At 46.2% G+C, this 20,250-nt stretch overlaps 1 protein-coding gene across 3 annotated transcripts in view; it reads right to left on the bottom strand.

Annotated features, from left to right (window-relative positions):
* The window catches only part of LOC129842347 (ribonucleases P/MRP protein subunit POP1-like), a 48,308-nt gene that overhangs the window by 22,076 nt on the left and 5,982 nt on the right, over nucleotides 1-20,250 (bottom strand). For all 3 annotated transcript variants that reach the window (XM_055910865.1, XM_055910864.1, XM_055910866.1), the window contains 5 exons: nucleotides 18,594-18,681; nucleotides 16,888-17,156; nucleotides 15,585-15,871; nucleotides 4,582-4,675; nucleotides 2,179-2,287 (listed from right to left, as the gene is read on the bottom strand). In XM_055910865.1, coding sequence (XP_055766840.1) covers nucleotides 2,179-2,287; nucleotides 4,582-4,675; nucleotides 15,585-15,871; nucleotides 16,888-17,156; nucleotides 18,594-18,681 — 847 coding nt within the window. The remainder of the gene's footprint in view (nucleotides 1-2,178; nucleotides 2,288-4,581; nucleotides 4,676-15,584; nucleotides 15,872-16,887; nucleotides 17,157-18,593; nucleotides 18,682-20,250) is intronic.

Raw genomic sequence — 20,250 nt, 5'->3', positions numbered from 1 at the left:
GGTACGCTTTGGAGGGGAGGAGAGACAGGACAGACATGAGGTACGCTTTGGAGGGGAGGAGAGACAGGACAGACATGAGGTACGCTTTGGAGGGGAGGAGAGACAGGACAGACATGAGGTACACTTTGGAGGGGAGGAGAGACAGGACAGACGAGTTACGCTTTGGAGGGGAGGAGAGACAGGACAGACATGAGGTACGCTTTGGAGGGGAGGAGAGACAGGACAGACATGAGGTACGCTTTGGAGGGGAGGAGAGACAGGACAGACGAGTTACGCTTTGGGGGAGAGACAGGACAGACATGAGGTACGCTTTAGTGCCTCTGGGGCCATTCAGAAAAGAGGACCTTGAGGATAAACGTGTCTGTTTCCTATGACTGATTGAGGACCCTGTTCCTGGAGAGATACCCTCCTGTAGGTTTTAACTCCAACCCTGTTCCTGGAGAGAAACCCTCCTGGAGGTTTTAACTCCGACCCTGTTCCTGGAGAGATACCCTCCAGTAGGTTTTAACTCCAACCCTGTTCCTGGAGAGAAACCCTCCTGTAGGTTTTAACTCCAACCCTGTTCCTGGAGAGAAACCCTCCTGTAGGTTTTAACTCCAACCCTGTTCCTGGAGAGAAACCCTCCTGTAGGTTTTAACTCCAACCCTGTTCCTGGAGAGAAACCCTCCTGTAGGTTTTAACTCCAACCCTGTTCCTGGAGAGAAACCCTCCTGTAGGTTTTAACTCCAACCCTGTTCCTGGAGAGCTACCCTGCTGTAGGTTTTAACTCCAACCCTGTTCCTGGAGAGAGAGACCCTCCTGGAGGTTTTAACTCCAACCCTGTTCCTGGAGAGAGACCCTCCTGTAGGTTTTAACTCCAACCCTGTTCCTGGAGAGAGACCCTCCTGTAGGTTTTAACTCCAACCCTGTTCCTGGAGAGAGACCCTCCTGTAGGTTTTAACTCCAACCCTGTTCCTGGAGAGAGACCCTCCTGTAGGTTTTAACTCCGACCCTGTTCCTGGAGAGAAACCCTCCTGGAGGTTTTAACACCAACCCTGTTCCTGGAGAGAAACCCTCCTGTAGGTTTAAACTCCAACCCTGTTCCTGGAGAGAAACCCTCCTGGAGGTTTTAACTCCAACCCTGTTCCTGGAGAGAGACCCTCCTGTAGGTTTTAACTCCAACCCTGTTCCTGGAGAGAAACCCTCCTGTAGGTTTTAACTCCAACCCTGTTCCTGGAGAGAAACCCTCCTGGAGGTTTTAACTCCGACCCTGTTCCTGGAGAGAGACCCTCCTGTAGGTTTTAACTCCAACCCTGTTCCTGGAGAGAAACCCTCCTGTAGGTTTTAACTCCAACCCTGTTCCTGGAGAGAAACCCTCCTGTAGGTTTTAACTCCAACCCTGTTCCTGGAGAGAGACCCTCCTGTAGGTTTTAACTCCGACCCTGTTCCTGGAGAGATACCCTCCTGTAGGTTTTAACTCCGACCCTGTTCCTGGAGAGAAACCCTCCTGGAGGTTTTAACACCAACCCTGTTCCTGGAGAGAAACCCTCCTGTAGGTTTAAACTCCAACCCTGTTCCTGGAGAGAAACCCTCCTGGAGGTTTTAACTCCAACCCTGTTCCTGGAGAGAGACCCTCCTGTAGGTTTTAACTCCAACCCTCCTGTAGGTTTTAACTCCAACCCTGTTCCTGGAGAGGTACCCTCCTGTAGGTTTACACTCCAACCCTGTTCCTGGAGAGAAACCCTCCTGTAGGTTTTAACTCCAACCCTGTTCCTGGAGAGAGACCCTCCTGTAGGTTTTAACTCCAACCCTCCTGTAGGTTTTAACTCCAACCCTGTTCCTGGAGAGAGACCCTCCTGTAGGTTTTAACTCCAACCCTCCTGTAGGTTTTAACTCCAACCCTGTTCCTGGAGAGAGACCCTCCTGTAGGTTTTAACTCCAACCCTGTTCCTGGAGAGAGACCCTCCTGTAGGTTTTAACTCCAACCCTGTTCCTGGAGAGATACCCTCCTGGAGGTTTTAACTCCAACCCTCCTGGAGGTTTACACTCCAACCCTGCAGGGCTGGAGAGAGACCCTCCTGTAGGTTTTAACTCCAACCCTCCTGGAGGTTTACACTCCAACCCTGCAGGGCTGGAGAGCCCTGATCTAATCTAATGAATGTAAATAATGAATGAGGAATGTAGTCGTGAGGAACTCACCTTTGAGCATGTTGAAGACACCAGCTTGTTGTTGATGAAGAGACATGTTACAGTCGTCTCTGCAGTGATCTGGCCACCAGAAGGGAGATGGTCTGGATTTACCTGTAGCCTGAAATAAAGATAAAACACCTGACTAAACACCTAACACCGGAACATACAGGATGTAGTCTCTAGATAAAACACCTAACACCGGAACATACAGGATGTAATCTCTAGATAAAACACCTAACACCGGAACATACAGGATGTAGTCTCTAGATAAAACACCTAACACCGGAACATACAGGATGTAGTCTCTAGATAAAACACCTAACACCGGAACATACAGGATGTAGTCTCTAGATAAAACACCTAACACCGGAACATACAGGATGTAGTCTCTAGATAAAACACCTAACACCGGAACATACAGGATGTAGTCTCTAGATAAAACACCTAACACCGGAACATACAGGATGTAGTCTCTAGATAAAACACCTAACACCGGAACATACAGGATGTAGTCTCTAGATAAAACACCTAACACCGGAACATACAGGATGTAGTCTCTAGATAAAACACCTAACACCGGAACATACAGGATGTAGTCTCTAGATAAAACACCTAACACCGGAACATACAGGATGTAGTCTCTAGATAAAACACCTAACACCGGAACATACAGGATATAGTCTCTAGATAAAACACCTAACACCGGAACATACAGGATGTAGTCTCTAGATAAAACACCTAACACCGGAACATACAGGATGTAGTCTCTAGATAAAACACCTAACACCGGAACATACAGGATGTAGTCTCTAGATAAAACACCTAACACCGGAACATACAGGATGTAGTCTCTAGATAAAACACCTAACACCGGAACATACAGGATGTAGTCTCTAGATAAAACACCTAACACCGGAACATACAGGATGTAGTCTCTAGATAAAACACCTAACACCGGAACATACAGGATGTAGTCTCTAGATAAAACACCTTACACCGGAACATACAGGATGTAGTCTCTAGATAAAACACCTAACACTGGAACATACAGGTTCTTAGCCGGTCTCTAGATAAATCATCCCAGGTGATTAGCTGGTCTCTAGATAAATCATCCCCGGTGATTAGCTGGCCTCTAGATAAATCATCCCCGGTGATTAGCTGGCCTCTAGATAAATCATCCCAGGTGATTAGCTGGCCTCTAGATAAATCATCCCAGGCGATTAGCTGGCCTCTAGATAAATCATCCCAGGCGATTAGCTGGCCTCTAGATAAATCATCCCAGGCGATTAGCTGGACTCTAGATAAATCATCCCAGGCGATTAGCTGGTCTCCAGATAAATCATCCCAGGCGATTAGCTGGTCTCCAGATAAATCATCCCAGGCGATTAGCTGGTCTCCAGATAAATCATCCCAGGCGATTAGCTGGTCTCCAGATAAATCATCCCAGGCGATTAGCTGGTCTCCAGATAAATCATCCCAGGCGATTAGCTGGTCTCCAGATAAATCATCCCAGGCGATTAGCTGGTCTCCAGATAAATCATCCCAGGTGATTAGCTGGTCTCCAGATAAATCATCCCAGGTGATTAGCTGGTCTCTAGATAAATCATCCCAGGTGATTAGCTGGTCTCTAGATAAATCATCCCAGGTGATTAGCTGGCCTCTAGATAAATCATCCCAGGTGATTAGCTGGCCTCTAGATAAATCATCCCAGCTGATTAGCTGGCCTCCAGATAAATCATCCCAGGTGATTAGCTGGTCTCCAGATAAATCATCCCAGGTGATTAGCTGGTCTCCAGATAAATCATCCCAGGTGATTAGCTGGTCTCCAGATAAATCATCCCAGGTGATTAGCTGGTCTCCAGATAAATCATCCCAGGTGATTAGCTGGTCTCCAGATAAATCATCCCAGGTGATTAGCTGGTCTCCAGATAAATCATCCCAGGTGATTAGCTGGTCTCCAGATAAATCATCCCAGGTGATTAGCTGGTCTCCAGATAAATCATCCCAGGTGATTAGCTGGTCTCCAGATAAATCATCCCAGGTGATTAGCTGGTCTCCAGATAAATCATCCCAGGTGATTAGCTGGTCTCCAGATAAATCATCCCAGGTGATTAGCTGGTCTCCAGATAAATCATCCCAGGTGATTAGCTGGTCTCCAGATAAATCATCCCAGGTGATTAGCTGGTCTCCAGATAAATCATCCCAGGTGATTAGCTGGTCTCCAGATAAATCATCCCAGGTGATTAGCTGGTCTCCAGATAAATCATCCCAGGTGATTAGCTGGTCTCTAGATAAATCATCCCAGGTGATTAGCTGGTCTCCAGATAAATCATCCCAGGTGATTAGCTGGTCTCCAGATAAATCATCCCAGGTGATTAGCTGGTCTCTAGATGAATTATCCCAGTTTCTTACATCACAGTGTGTGGCAGGGTCCAGGGTTTCAGTCAGAACGGAATGTGATAGAGGTCCAATCAGACGATAGCGCACCATCTCCATGGTGAGGTCACTGCAAAACAGTAAACAACAACATTCAGGAAGTAAACATGGTTGAGAATAAAGGGAGGGGTTTTATAAAGGGAGGGGTTTTATAAAGGGAGGGATTTTATAAAGGGGGGGATTTTATAAATGGAGGGGTTTTATAAAGGGAGGGGTTTTATAAAGGGAGGGATTTTATAAAGGGAGGGGTTTTATAGAGGGAGGGGTTTTATAAAGGGAGGGGTTTTATAAAGGGAGGGGTTTTATAAAGGGAGGGGTTTTATAAAGGGAGGGGTTTTATAAAGGGAGGAGTTTTATAAAGGGAGGAGTTTTATAAAGGGAGGAGTTTATAAAGAGAGGGGTTTTATAAAGGGAGGAGTTTATAAAGAGAGGGGGGTATAAAGGGAGGGGTTTTATAAAGGGAGGAGTTTTATAAAGGGAGGAGTTTATAAAGGGAGGAGTTTATAAAGGGAGGAGTTTATAAAGGGAGGGATTTTATAAAGGGAGGAGTTTATAAAGGGAGGGGTTTTATAAAGGGAGGGGTTTTATAAAGGGAGGGGGGTATAAAGGGAGGGGTTTATAAAGGGAGAAGTTTTATAAAGGGAGGGGTTTATAAAGGGAGGAGTTTTATAAAGGGAGGGGGGTATAAAGTGAGGGGTTTATAACATTGACAGAAAACTATAAATGTGACAAATGATGTAATGTCTTAACAGCAGCAAGGTGCCAACCTCCAGACACAACTAACAGGTACTTAGAGCTTGGAGAGACTCTGAAAGGTCACAACTAACAGGTGCTTAGAGAGACTCTGGAAGGACACAACTAACAGGTACTTGGAGAGACTCTGGAAGGTCACCACTAACAGGTACTTAGAGCTTGGAGAGACTCTGGAAGGTCCAACTAACAGGTACTTAGAGCTTGGAGAGACTCTGGAAGGACACAACTAACAGGTACTTAGAGCTTGGAGAGACTCTGGAAGGACACAACTAACAGGTACTTAGAGCTTGGAGAGACTCTGGAAGGTCACCACTAACAGGTGCTTAGAGCTTGGAGAGACTCTGGAAGGTCACAACTAACAGGTACTTAGAGCTTGGAGAGACTCTGGAAGGACACCACTAACAGGTGCTTAGAGCTTGGAGACACTCTGGAAGGTCACCACTAACAGGTACTTAGAGCTTGGAGAGACTGGAAGGTCACAACTAACAGGTACTTAGAGCTTGGAGAGACTCTGGAAGGTCACAACAAACAGGTACTTAGAGCTTGGAGAGACTCTGGAAGGTCACAACTAACAGGTACTTAGAGCTTGGAGAGACTCTGGAAGGTCACCACTAACAGGTGCTTAGAGCTTGGAGAGACTCTGGAAGGTCACCACTAAAAGGTACTTAGAGCTTGGAGAGATTGGAAGGTCACCACTAACAGGTACTTAGAGCTTGGAGAGACTCTGGAAGGTCACCACTAACAGGTGCTTAGAGCTTGGAGAGACTCTGGAAGGACACCACTAACAGGTGCTTAGAGCTTGGAGAGACTCTGGAAGGACACAACTAACAGGTGCTTAGAGCTTGGAGAGACTCTGGAAGGACACCACTAACAGGTACTTAGAGCTTGGAGAGACTCTGGAAGGTCACCACTAACAGGTGCTTAGAGCTTGGAGAGACTCTGGAAGGTCACCACTAACAGGTACTTAGAGCTTGGAGAGACTGGAAGGTCACAACTAACAGGTACTTAGAGCTTGGAGAGACTCTGGAAGGTCACCACTAACAGGTGCTTAGAGCTTGGAGAGACTCTGGAAGGTCACCACTAACAGGTACTTAGAGCTTGGAGAGACTGGAAGGTCACAACTAACAGGTACTTAGAGCTTGGAGAGACTCTGGAAGGTCACAACTAACAGGTACTTAGAGCTTGGAGAGACTCTGGAAGGACTCAACTAACAGGTACTTAGAGCTTGGAGAGACTCTGGAAGGTCACAACTAACAGGTACTTAGAGAGACTCTGGAAGGACACAACTAACAGGTACTTAGAGAGACTCTGGAAGGTCACAACTAACAGGTACTTAGAGCTTGGAGAGACTCTGGAAGGTCACAACTAACAGGTACTTAGAGCTTGGAGAGACTCTGGAAGGTCACAACTAACAGGTACTTAGAGCTTGGAGAGACTCTGGAAGGACACAACTAACAGGTACTTAGAGCTTGGAGAGACTCTGGAAGGTCACCACTAACAGGTACTTAGAGCTTGGAGAGACTCTGGAAGGACTCAACTAACAGGTACTTAGAGCTTGGAGAGACTCTGGAAGGTCACAACTAACAGGTTCTTAGAGAGACTCTGGAAGGACACCACTAACAGGTACTTAGAGCTTGGAGAGACTCTGGAAGGTCACAACTAACAGGTACTTAGAGAGACTCTGGAAGGACACAACTAACAGGTACTTAGAGCTTGGAGAGACTCTGGAAGGTCACCACTAACAGGTACTTAGAGCTTGGAAAGACTCTGGAAGGTCACAACTAACAGGTACTTAGAGCTTGGAGAGACTCTGGAAGGTCACAACTAACAGGTACTTAGAGCTTGGAGAGACTCTGGAAGGTCACAACTAACAGGTACTTAGAGCTTGGAGAGACTCTGGAAGGACACAACTAACAGGTACTTAGAGCTTGGAGAGACTCTGGAAGGTCACCACTAACAGGTACTTAGAGCTTGGAGAGACTCTGGAAGGACACAACTAACAGGTACTTAGAGCTTGGAGAGACTCTGGAAGGACTCAACTAACAGGTACTTAGAGCTTGGAGAGACTCTGGAAGGTCACAACTAACAGGTACTTAGAGCTTGGAGAGACTCTGGAAGGACTCAACTAACAGGTACTTAGAGCTTGGAGAGACTCTGGAAGGTCACAACTAACAGGTACTTAGAGCTTGGAGAGACTCTGGAAGGTCACAACTAACAGGTACTTAGAGCTTGGAGAGACTCTGGAAGGACACAACTAACAGGTACTTAGAGCTTGGAGAGACTCTGGAAGGTCACCACTAACAGGTACTTAGAGAGACTCTGGAAGGTCACCACTAACAGGTACTTAGAGCTTGGAGAGACTCTGGAAGGTCACAACTAACAGGTGCTTAGAGCTTGGAGAGACTCTGGAAGGACTCAACTAACAGGTACTTAGAGAGACTCTGGAAGGTCACAACTAACAGGTACTTAGAGCTTGGAGAGACTCTGGAAGGTCACAACTAACAGGTACTTAGAGAGACTCTGGAAGGACTCAACTAACAGGTACTTAGAGCTTGGAGAGACTCTGGAAGGTCACAACTAACAGGTACTTAGAGCTTGGAGAGACTCTGGAAGGACTCAACTAACAGGTACTTAGAGCTTGGAGAGACTCTGGAAGGTCACAACTAACAGGTACTTAGAGCTTGGAGAGACTCTGGAAGATCACAACTAACAGGTACTTAGAGCTTGGAGAGACTCTGGAAGGACTCAACTAACAGGTACTTAGAGCTTGGAGAGACTCTGGAAGGACACAACTAACAGGTACTTAGAGCTTGGAGAGACTCTGGAAGGTCACAACTAACAGGTACTTAGAGAGACTCTGGAAGGTCACAACTAACAGGTACTTAGAGCTTGGAGAGACTCTGGAAGGTCACAACTAACAGGTACTTAGAGCTTGGAGAGACTCTGGAAGGTCACCACTAACAGGTACTTAGAGCTTGGAGAAACTCTGGAAGGACACAACTAACAGGTACTTAGAGCTTGGAGAGACTCTGGAAGGTCACAACTAACAGGTACTTAGAGCTTGGAGAGACTCTGGAAGGACACCACTAACAGGTACTTAGAGAGACTCTGGAAGGTCACCACTAACAGGTACTTAGAGCTTGGAGAGACTCTGGAAGGTCACAACTAACAGGTACTTAGAGCTTGGAGAGACTCTGGAAGGACTCAACTAACAGGTACTTAGAGCTTGGAGAGACTCTGGAAGGTCACAACTAACAGGTACTTAGAGCTTGGAGAAACTCTGGAAGGACTCAACTAACAGGTACTTAGAGCTTGGAGAGACTCTGGAAGGTCACAACTAACAGGTACTTAGAGCTTGGAGAGACTCTGGAAGGACACAACTAACAGGTACTTAGAGCTTGGAGAGACTCTGGAAGGTCACAACTAACAGGTACTTATAGAGACTCTGGAAGGTCACCACTAACAGGTACTTATAGAGACTCTGGAAGGTCACCACTAACAGGTACTTAGAGCTTGGAGAGACTCTGGAAGGACTCAACTAACAGGTACTTAGAGCTTGGAGAGACTCTGGAAGGACTCAACTAACAGGTACTTAGAGCTTGGAGAGACTCTGGAAGGACACAACTAACAGGTACTTAGAGCTTGGAGAGACTCTGGAAGGTCACAACTAACAGGTACTTAGAGAGACTCTGGAAGGTCACAACTAACAGGTACTTAGAGCTTGGAGAGACTCTGGAAGGTCACAACTAACAGGTACTTAGAGCTTGGAGAGACTCTGGAAGGTCACCACTAACAGGTACTTAGAGCTTGGAGAAACTCTGGAAGGACACAACTAACAGGTACTTAGAGCTTGGAGAGACTCTGGAAGGTCACAACTAACAGGTACTTAGAGCTTGGAGAAACTCTGGAAGGACACAACTAACAGGTACTTAGAGCTTGGAGAGACTCTGGAAGGTCACAACTAACAGGTACTTAGAGCTTGGAGAGACTCTGGAAGGTCACCACTAACAGGTACTTAGAGCTTGGAGAGACTCTGGAAGGACACCACTAACAGGTACTTAGAGAGACTCTGGAAGGTCACCACTAACAGGTACTTAGAGCTTGGAGAGACTCTGGAAGGACACAACTAACAGGTACTTAGAGCTTGGAGAGACTCTGGAAGGTCACAACTAACAGGTACTTAGAGCTTGGAGAAACTCTGGAAGGACACAACTAACAGGTACTTAGAGCTTGGAGAGACTCTGGAAGGTCACAACTAACAGGTACTTAGAGCTTGGAGAAACTCTGGAAGGACACAACTAACAGGTACTTAGTTGTGACCTTCCAGAGTCTCTCCAAGCTCTAACAGGTACTTAGAGCTTGGAGAGACTCTGGAAGGACACAACTAACAGGTACTTAGAGCTTGGAGAGACTCTGGAAGGACACAACTAACAGGTACTTAGAGCTTGGAGAGACTCTGGAAGGTCACAACTAACAGGTACTTAGAGAGACTCTGGAAGGTCACAACTAACAGGTACTTAGAGCTTGGAGAGACTCTGGAAGGTCACCACTAACAGGTGCTTAGAGCTTGGAGAGACTCTGGAAGGACACAACTAACAGGTGCTTAGAGCTTGGAGAGACTCTGGAAGGACACCACTAACAGGTACTTAGAGCTTGGAGAGACTCTGGAAGGACACAACTAACAGGTACTTAGAGCTTGGAGAGACTCTGGAAGGACACAACTAACAGGTACTTAGAGCTTGGAGAGACTCTGGAAGGTCACAACTAACAGGTACTTAGAGAGACTCTGGAAGGTCACAACTAACAGGTACTTAGAGCTTGGAGAGACTCTGGAAGGTCACCACTAACAGGTGCTTAGAGCTTGGAGACACTCTGGAAGGTCACCACTAACAGGTACTTAGAGCTTGGAGAGACTGGAAGGTCACAACTAACAGGTACTTAGAGCTTGGAGAGACTCTGGAAGGTCACAACAAACAGGTACTTAGAGCTTGGAGAGACTCTGGAAGGTCACAACTAACAGGTACTTAGAGCTTGGAGAGACTCTGGAAGGTCACCACTAACAGGTGCTTAGAGCTTGGAGAGACTCTGGAAGGTCACCACTAAAAGGTACTTAGAGCTTGGAGAGATTGGAAGGTCACCACTAACAGGTACTTAGAGCTTGGAGAGACTCTGGAAGGTCACCACTAACAGGTGCTTAGAGCTTGGAGAGACTCTGGAAGGACACCACTAACAGGTGCTTAGAGCTTGGAGAGACTCTGGAAGGACACAACTAACAGGTGCTTAGAGCTTGGAGAGACTCTGGAAGGACACCACTAACAGGTACTTAGAGCTTGGAGAGACTCTGGAAGGTCACCACTAACAGGTGCTTAGAGCTTGGAGAGACTCTGGAAGGTCACCACTAACAGGTACTTAGAGCTTGGAGAGACTGGAAGGTCACAACTAACAGGTACTTAGAGCTTGGAGAGACTCTGGAAGGTCACCACTAACAGGTGCTTAGAGCTTGGAGAGACTCTGGAAGGTCACCACTAACAGGTACTTAGAGCTTGGAGAGACTGGAAGGTCACAACTAACAGGTACTTAGAGCTTGGAGAGACTCTGGAAGGTCACAACTAACAGGTACTTAGAGCTTGGAGAGACTCTGGAAGGACTCAACTAACAGGTACTTAGAGCTTGGAGAGACTCTGGAAGGTCACAACTAACAGGTACTTAGAGAGACTCTGGAAGGACACAACTAACAGGTACTTAGAGAGACTCTGGAAGGTCACAACTAACAGGTACTTAGAGCTTGGAGAGACTCTGGAAGGTCACAACTAACAGGTACTTAGAGCTTGGAGAGACTCTGGAAGGTCACAACTAACAGGTACTTAGAGCTTGGAGAGACTCTGGAAGGACACAACTAACAGGTACTTAGAGCTTGGAGAGACTCTGGAAGGTCACCACTAACAGGTACTTAGAGCTTGGAGAGACTCTGGAAGGACTCAACTAACAGGTACTTAGAGCTTGGAGAGACTCTGGAAGGTCACAACTAACAGGTTCTTAGAGAGACTCTGGAAGGACACCACTAACAGGTACTTAGAGCTTGGAGAGACTCTGGAAGGTCACAACTAACAGGTACTTAGAGAGACTCTGGAAGGACACAACTAACAGGTACTTAGAGCTTGGAGAGACTCTGGAAGGTCACCACTAACAGGTACTTAGAGCTTGGAAAGACTCTGGAAGGTCACAACTAACAGGTACTTAGAGCTTGGAGAGACTCTGGAAGGTCACAACTAACAGGTACTTAGAGCTTGGAGAGACTCTGGAAGGTCACAACTAACAGGTACTTAGAGCTTGGAGAGACTCTGGAAGGACACAACTAACAGGTACTTAGAGCTTGGAGAGACTCTGGAAGGTCACCACTAACAGGTACTTAGAGCTTGGAGAGACTCTGGAAGGACACAACTAACAGGTACTTAGAGCTTGGAGAGACTCTGGAAGGACTCAACTAACAGGTACTTAGAGCTTGGAGAGACTCTGGAAGGTCACAACTAACAGGTACTTAGAGCTTGGAGAGACTCTGGAAGGACTCAACTAACAGGTACTTAGAGCTTGGAGAGACTCTGGAAGGTCACAACTAACAGGTACTTAGAGCTTGGAGAGACTCTGGAAGGTCACAACTAACAGGTACTTAGAGCTTGGAGAGACTCTGGAAGGACACAACTAACAGGTACTTAGAGCTTGGAGAGACTCTGGAAGGTCACAACTAACAGGTACTTAGAGAGACTCTGGAAGGTCACCACTAACAGGTACTTAGAGCTTGGAGAGACTCTGGAAGGTCACAACTAACAGGTGCTTAGAGCTTGGAGAGACTCTGGAAGGACTCAACTAACAGGTACTTAGAGAGACTCTGGAAGGTCACAACTAACAGGTACTTAGAGCTTGGAGAGACTCTGGAAGGTCACAACTAACAGGTACTTAGAGAGACTCTGGAAGGACTCAACTAACAGGTACTTAGAGCTTGGAGAGACTCTGGAAGGTCACAACTAACAGGTACTTAGAGCTTGGAGAGACTCTGGAAGGACTCAACTAACAGGTACTTAGAGCTTGGAGAGACTCTGGAAGGTCACAACTAACAGGTACTTAGAGCTTGGAGAGACTCTGGAAGATCACAACTAACAGGTACTTAGAGCTTGGAGAGACTCTGGAAGGACTCAACTAACAGGTACTTAGAGCTTGGAGAGACTCTGGAAGGACACAACTAACAGGTACTTAGAGCTTGGAGAGACTCTGGAAGGACTCAACTAACAGGTACTTAGAGCTTGGAGAGACTCTGGAAGGACTCAACTAACAGGTACTTAGAGCTTGGAGAGACTCTGGAAGGACACAACTAACAGGTACTTAGAGCTTGGAGAGACTCTGGAAGGTCACAACTAACAGGTACTTAGAGAGACTCTGGAAGGTCACAACTAACAGGTACTTAGAGCTTGGAGAGACTCTGGAAGGTCACAACTAACAGGTACTTAGAGCTTGGAGAGACTCTGGAAGGTCACCACTAACAGGTACTTAGAGCTTGGAGAAACTCTGGAAGGACACAACTAACAGGTACTTAGAGCTTGGAGAGACTCTGGAAGGTCACAACTAACAGGTACTTAGAGCTTGGAGAAACTCTGGAAGGACACAACTAACAGGTACTTAGAGCTTGGAGAGACTCTGGAAGGTCACAACTAACAGGTACTTAGAGCTTGGAGAGACTCTGGAAGGTCACAACTAACAGGTACTTAGAGCTTGGAGAGACTCTGGAAGGACACCACTAACAGGTACTTAGAGAGACTCTGGAAGGTCACCACTAACAGGTACTTAGAGCTTGGAGAGACTCTGGAAGGTCACAACTAACAGGTACTTAGAGCTTGGAGAGACTCTGGAAGGACTCAACTAACAGGTACTTAGAGCTTGGAGAGACTCTGGAAGGTCACAACTAACAGGTACTTAGAGCTTGGAGAAACTCTGGAAGGACTCAACTAACAGGTACTTAGAGCTTGGAGAGACTCTGGAAGGTCACAACTAACAGGTACTTAGAGCTTGGAGAGACTCTGGAAGGACACAACTAACAGGTACTTAGAGCTTGGAGAGACTCTGGAAGGTCACAACTAACAGGTACTTATAGAGACTCTGGAAGGTCACCACTAACAGGTACTTATAGAGACTCTGGAAGGTCACCACTAACAGGTACTTAGAGCTTGGAGAGACTCTGGAAGGTCACAACTAACAGGTGCTTAGAGCTTGGAGAGACTCTGGAAGGACTCAACTAACAGGTACTTAGAGAGACTCTGGAAGGTCACAACTAACAGGTACTTAGAGAGACTCTGGAAGGTCACAACTAACAGGTACTTAGAGCTTGGAGAGACTCTGGAAGGTCACAACTAACAGGTACTTAGAGAGACTCTGGAAGGACTCAACTAACAGGTACTTAGAGCTTGGAGAGACTCTGGAAGGTCACAACTAACAGGTACTTAGAGCTTGGAGAGACTCTGGAAGGACTCAACTAACAGGTACTTAGAGCTTGGAGAGACTCTGGAAGGTCACAACTAACAGGTACTTAGAGCTTGGAGAGACTCTGGAAGATCACAACTAACAGGTACTTAGAGCTTGGAGAGACTCTGGAAGGACTCAACTAACAGGTACTTAGAGCTTGGAGAGACTCTGGAAGGACACAACTAACAGGTACTTAGAGCTTGGAGAGACTCTGGAAGGACTCAACTAACAGGTACTTAGAGCTTGGAGAGACTCTGGAAGGACTCAACTAACAGGTACTTAGAGCTTGGAGAGACTCTGGAAGGACACAACTAACAGGTACTTAGAGCTTGGAGAGACTCTGGAAGGTCACAACTAACAGGTACTTAGAGAGACTCTGGAAGGTCACAACTAACAGGTACTTAGAGCTTGGAGAGACTCTGGAAGGACACAACTAACAGGTACTTAGAGCTTGGAGAGACTCTGGAAGGTCACAACTAACAGGTACTTAGAGCTTGGAGAAACTCTGGAAGGACACAACTAACAGGTACTTAGAGCTTGGAGAGACTCTGGAAGGTCACAACTAACAGGTACTTAGAGCTTGGAGAGACTCTGGAAGGTCACCACTAACAGGTACTTAGAGCTTGGAGAGACTCTGGAAGGACACCACTAACAGGTACTTAGAGAGACTCTGGAAGGTCACCACTAACAGGTACTTAGAGCTTGGAGAGACTCTGGAAGGACACAACTAACAGGTACTTAGAGCTTGGAGAGACTCTGGAAGGTCACAACTAACAGGTACTTAGAGAGACTCTGGAAGGTCACAACTAACAGGTACTTAGAGCTTGGAGAGACTCTGGAAGGTCACAACTAACAGGTACTTAGAGCTTGGAGAGACTCTGGAAGGTCACCACTAACAGGTACTTAGAGCTTGGAGAAACTCTGGAAGGACACAACTAACAGGTACTTAGAGCTTGGAGAGACTCTGGAAGGTCACAACTAACAGGTACTTAGAGCTTGGAGAAACTCTGGAAGGACACAACTAACAGGTACTTAGAGCTTGGAGAGACTCTGGAAGGTCACAACTAACAGGTACTTAGAGCTTGGAGAGACTCTGGAAGGACACAACTAACAGGTACTTAGAGCTTGGAGAGACTCTGGAAGGACACAACTAACAGGTACTTAGAGCTTGGAGAGACTCTGGAAGGTCACAACTAACAGGTACTTAGAGAGACTCTGGAAGGTCACAACTAACAGGTACTTAGAGCTTGGAGAGACTCTGGAAGGTCACCACTAACAGGTACTTAGAGCTTGGAGAAACTCTGGAAGGACACAACTAACAGGTACTTAGAGCTTGGAGAGACTCTGGAAGGTCACAACTAACAGGTACTTAGAGCTTGGAGAGACTCTGGAAGGACACAACTAACAGGTACTTAGAGCTTGGAGAGACTCTGGAAGGTCACAACTAACAGGTACTTAGAGCTTGGAGAGACTCTGGAAGGACACCACTAACAGGTACTTAGAGAGACTCTGGAAGGTCACCACTAACAGGTACTTAGAGCTTGGAGAGACTCTGGAAGGACACAACTAACAGGTACTTAGAGCTTGGAGAGACTCTGGAAGGTCACAACTAACAGGTACTTAGAGCTTGGAGAGACTCTGGAAGGTCACAACTAACAGGTACTTAGAGCTTGGAGAGACTCTGGAAGGTCACCACTAAAGCAGTCAGAACCAACCTGATGACTATACCAGTGGTACTGGACCTCCAGGTGACGGGTGTGGTAGCAGAAATGGTACTGTATCCCACGAGCTTCTTGGCTGGTGGTCCTGCAGCCTCAGGCTCCCTGGAGGACCACTTCCTCTTAGAACCAGAAGCAGAGGCCTGCACCGCCTCAGGACAAGCCCCAGGACCAGGGGCCAAGGTGGGGGTAGGGGCTGGCTGTGGGACAGGGAGCTCCACTGGAGCAGGTGGAAGTACAGCCTCAGAACACTGACAGACAGCCTGCAGCTCTGGGAGGAGGTCCTGACACAGAGCAGAGTCACGACACAGAGCAGAGTCACGACACAGAGCAGAGTCACGACACAGAGCAGAGTCACGACACAGAGCAGAGTCACGACACAGTCACGACACAGAGCAGAGTCACGACAGTCACGACACAGAGCAGAGTCACGACACAGAGCAGTCACGACACAGAGCACAGTCACGACACAGAGCAGAGTCACGACACAGAGCAGAGTCACGACACAGAGCAGAGTCACGACACAGAGCAGAGTCACGACACAGAGCAGAGTCACGACACAGAGCAGAGTCACGACACAGTCACGGCACAGTCACGGCACAGTCACGGCACAGTCACGACACAGTCACGACACAGTCACGACACAGTCACGACACAGTCACGACACAGTCACGACACAGAGCACAGTCACGACACAGAGCACAGTCACGACACAGAGCACAGTCACGACACAGAGCACAGTCACGACACAGAGCACAGTCACGACACAGAGCACAGTCACGACACAGAGCACAGTCACGACACACAGCACAGTCACGACACACAGCACAGTCACGACACACAGCACAGTCACGACACACAGCACAGTCACGACACGGGGCACAGTCACGACACGGGGCACAGTCACAACACAGAGCACAGTCAGAATGATAGTACTTTACCGATCCCAAAGGGGACATCTGATTGGATAATACTTTACTGATCCCAACGGGGACATATGATTGGATAATACTTTACTGATCCCAACGGGGACATATGATTGGATAGTACTTTACCGATCCCAAAGGGGACGTCTGATTGGATAGTACTTTACCGATTCCAACGGGGACATCTGATTGGGCTCAGTAAAGTACTATCCTAAGGGGACATCTGATTGGGCTCAGTAAAGTACTATCCTAAGGGGACATCTTGAGTTCACCAGATTATAGACAACAACAAAGACATTACACCATCAATGAATAGTTAAATGGTTGTTCAATACTTCTACGACTGATTGATTCTGCATATTAGTCCCTCTGACCGTTTTCATGGTGGGGTGGGCCCAGATCCACAGCTGTCTGTGTGTTGATCCCTGGCCCCCCTGGTCCCCCCGGTCCTCCTGGCCCCCCCGGCCCTGGTCCTCCTGGCCCCCCCGGCCCTGGTCCTCCTGGCCCCCCCGGCCCTGTGTTCTGGGCCTCCAGAGGAATGTGACAGGCCCCAGGGGCTGGAGAGGGTACAGTCCTGCTCTGTACACCACCACACTGCCCTGTCTCCTGCCTGACACACACATGGCTGCTGCAAACGTAGGCCCTGCAAGGTACAACAGATGTCATCATCAATGATACCGTAAAAGCAGGAAGCACATATTTGTTAGACCACCCGACTAAAAAAAAACAATCCCAACAGCTTTTTAGTACAGTTGGTTCAAATTTTCAAACTTTATACTGAAATACTTGTATATTCTCGAGATTGATGCTTCGTTTAAACGAGGGACAGAAAAAAAAATCTGTCATACCAGTCGACATAGCGGGACAAGAACGCAAGGAAGAGGGTGGCGGCAAAAGCAAGCCAGCACGACGATATGCGTTGCTATGGTGATTTAACTAAACAGCATGATTACACAAGCACATATATTTATAACCTCCTACTAGTCCAGTTCCATGCTGTTAATATAGTCCAGTTCCATGCTGTTAATATAGTCCAGTTCCATGCTGTTACTATAGCCCAGTTCCATACTGTTAATATAGTCCAGTTCCATGCTGTTAATATAGCCCAGTTCCATGCTGTTAATATAGTCCAGTTCCATGCTGTTAATATAGTCCAGTTACATGCTGTTAATATAGCCCAGTTCCATACTGTTAATATAGTCCAGTTCCATGCTGTTAATATAGCCCAGTTCCATGCTGTTAATATAGCCCAGTTCCATGCTGTTAATATAGCCCAGTTCCATGCTGTTAATATAGCCCAGTTCCATGCTGTTAATATAGCCCAGTTCCATGCTGTTAATATAGTCCAGTTCCATGCTGTTAATATAGCCCAGTTCCATGCTGTTAATATAGTCCAGTTCCATGCTGTTAATATAGCCCAGTTCCATGCTGTTAATATAGCCCAGTTCCATGCTGTTAATATAGTCCAGTTCCATACTGTTAATATAGTCCAGTTCCATGCTGTTAATATAGTCCAGTTCCATACTGTTAATATAGTCCAGTTCCATGCTGTTAATATAGCCCAGTTCCATGCTGTTAATATAGCCCAGTTCCATGCTGTTAATATAGTCCAGTTCCATGCTGTTAATATAGTCCAGTTCCATGCTGTTAATATAGCCCAGTTCCATGTTGTTAATATAGTCCAGTTCCATGCTGTTAATATAGTCCAGTTACATACTGTTAATATAGTCCAGTTCCATGCTGTTAATATAGTCCAGTTCCATGTTGTTAATATAGTCCAGTTCCATGCTGTTAATATAGTCCAGTTACATACTGTTAATACAGTCCAAATCAACATCCGGTAGAAAACAACACTACAAGCAGATGGTAAAAGTTTAAATATTTTATAACTCTGTTGGCAAGTCCCGTCTACCGTGGCGGCTGACGGCATTCACCGCCGTCCCTCAACGGCGTTTACCGTTGTGCTCTCGTTGAAAACAACGGACATCTGGTTTGCCGTCTACCTCGTACCGTCTAAAACGCAGCCTGATTCACACGTGTGGTTTTAGTTTGTGAGGAGTCGAAAACAGGAAGTACTCACCAGCTTCCTTACTGGTCAGCTTAGACAGGGTAGCTAACAGCTGTTCCTCTGGTCCCTGTAACTCCACACAGCAGTAGTACGACATATCCTGGGTAAGGGGGGGGGGGGGCGGGGCGGGGGGGGGGGGGGGGGCAGTAGGTATCCCAGTGAATCCTTCAACACTTCAAAAAAATAATTTTACTGGTCGGCAAACGCAATATTTTACCAAAATGCTGTATTCATATCTGATCACACAGCAAACATTTAAAGCGGTGGTCGCTCGTGTTCGTAACCGTGTGAACACCAGACCTGGGTAGAAAACAGTGGTCATTTATTATATTCTTTACAGAGACTACTATTGTAGAGATCCCACAGTAAACCTATTAGAGCTGTTACAGAGACTACTATTGTAGAGATCCCACAGTAAACCTATTAGAGCTGTTAAAGAGACTACTATTGTAGAGATCCCACAGTAAACCTATTAGAACTGTTACAGAGACTACTATTGTAGAGATCCCACAGTAAACCTATTAGAACTGTTACAGAGACTACTATTGTAGAGATCCCACAGTAAACCTCTTAGAACTGTTACAGAGACTACTATTGTAGAGATCCCACAGTAAACCTATTATAACTGTTACAGAGACTACTATTGTAGAGATCCCACAGTAAACCTATTAGAACTGTTACAGAGACTACTATTGTAGAGATCCCACAGTAAACCTATTAGAACTGTTACAGAGACTACTATTGTAGAGATCCCACAGTAAACCTATTAGAGCTGTTACAGAGACTACTATTGTAGAGATCCCACAGTAAACCTATTAGAACTGTTACAGAGACTACTATTGTAGAGATCCCACAGTAAACCTACTAGAACTGTTACAGAGACTACTATTGTAGATATCCCATAGTAAACCTATTAGAGCTGTTACAGAGACTACTATTGTAGAGATCCCACAGTAAACCTATTAGAGCTGTTACAGAGACTACTATTGTAGAGATCCCACAGTAAACCTATTAGAACTGTTACAGAGACTACTATTGTAGAGATCCCACAGTAAACCTATTAGAGCTGTTACAGAGACTACTGTTGTAGAGATCCCACAGTAAACCTATTAGAGCTGTTACAGAGACTACTATTGTAGAGATCCCACAGTAAACCTATTAGAACTGTTACAGAGACTACTATTGTAGAGATCCCACAGTAAACCTATTAGAACTGTTACAGAGACTACTATTGTAGAGATCCCACAGTAAACCTATTAGAGCTGTTACAGAGACTACTATTGTAGAGATCCCACAGTAAACCTATTAGAACTGTTACAGAGACTACTATTGTAGAGATCCCACAGTAAACCTATTAGAAGAACTGTTACAGAGACTACTATTGTAGAGATCCCACAGTAAACCTATTAGAGCTGTTACAGAGACTACTATTGTAGAGATCCCACAGTAAACCTATTAGAACTGTTACAGAGACTACTATTGTAGAGATCCCACAGTAAACCTATTAGAGCTGTTACAGAGACTACTATTGTAGAGATCCCACAGTAAACCCATTAGAAGAACTTCAAGTGTTACTGTAATATATTATGCCTGTATTTTAGTCATTCTGAAACTGTTGTACTTTGAATGTTAAGATGAGTCCATGTCCCTCACTGTTACCTAGATCTAG

This window comes from Salvelinus fontinalis, unplaced genomic scaffold (assembly GCF_029448725.1).
Source record: "Salvelinus fontinalis isolate EN_2023a unplaced genomic scaffold, ASM2944872v1 scaffold_0035, whole genome shotgun sequence".
Classification (NCBI taxonomy): Eukaryota; Metazoa; Chordata; class Actinopteri; order Salmoniformes; family Salmonidae; genus Salvelinus; species Salvelinus fontinalis.
The sequence above is the reverse complement of the archived record's forward strand: the minus strand, read 5'-3'. Positions and strand labels throughout refer to the sequence as shown.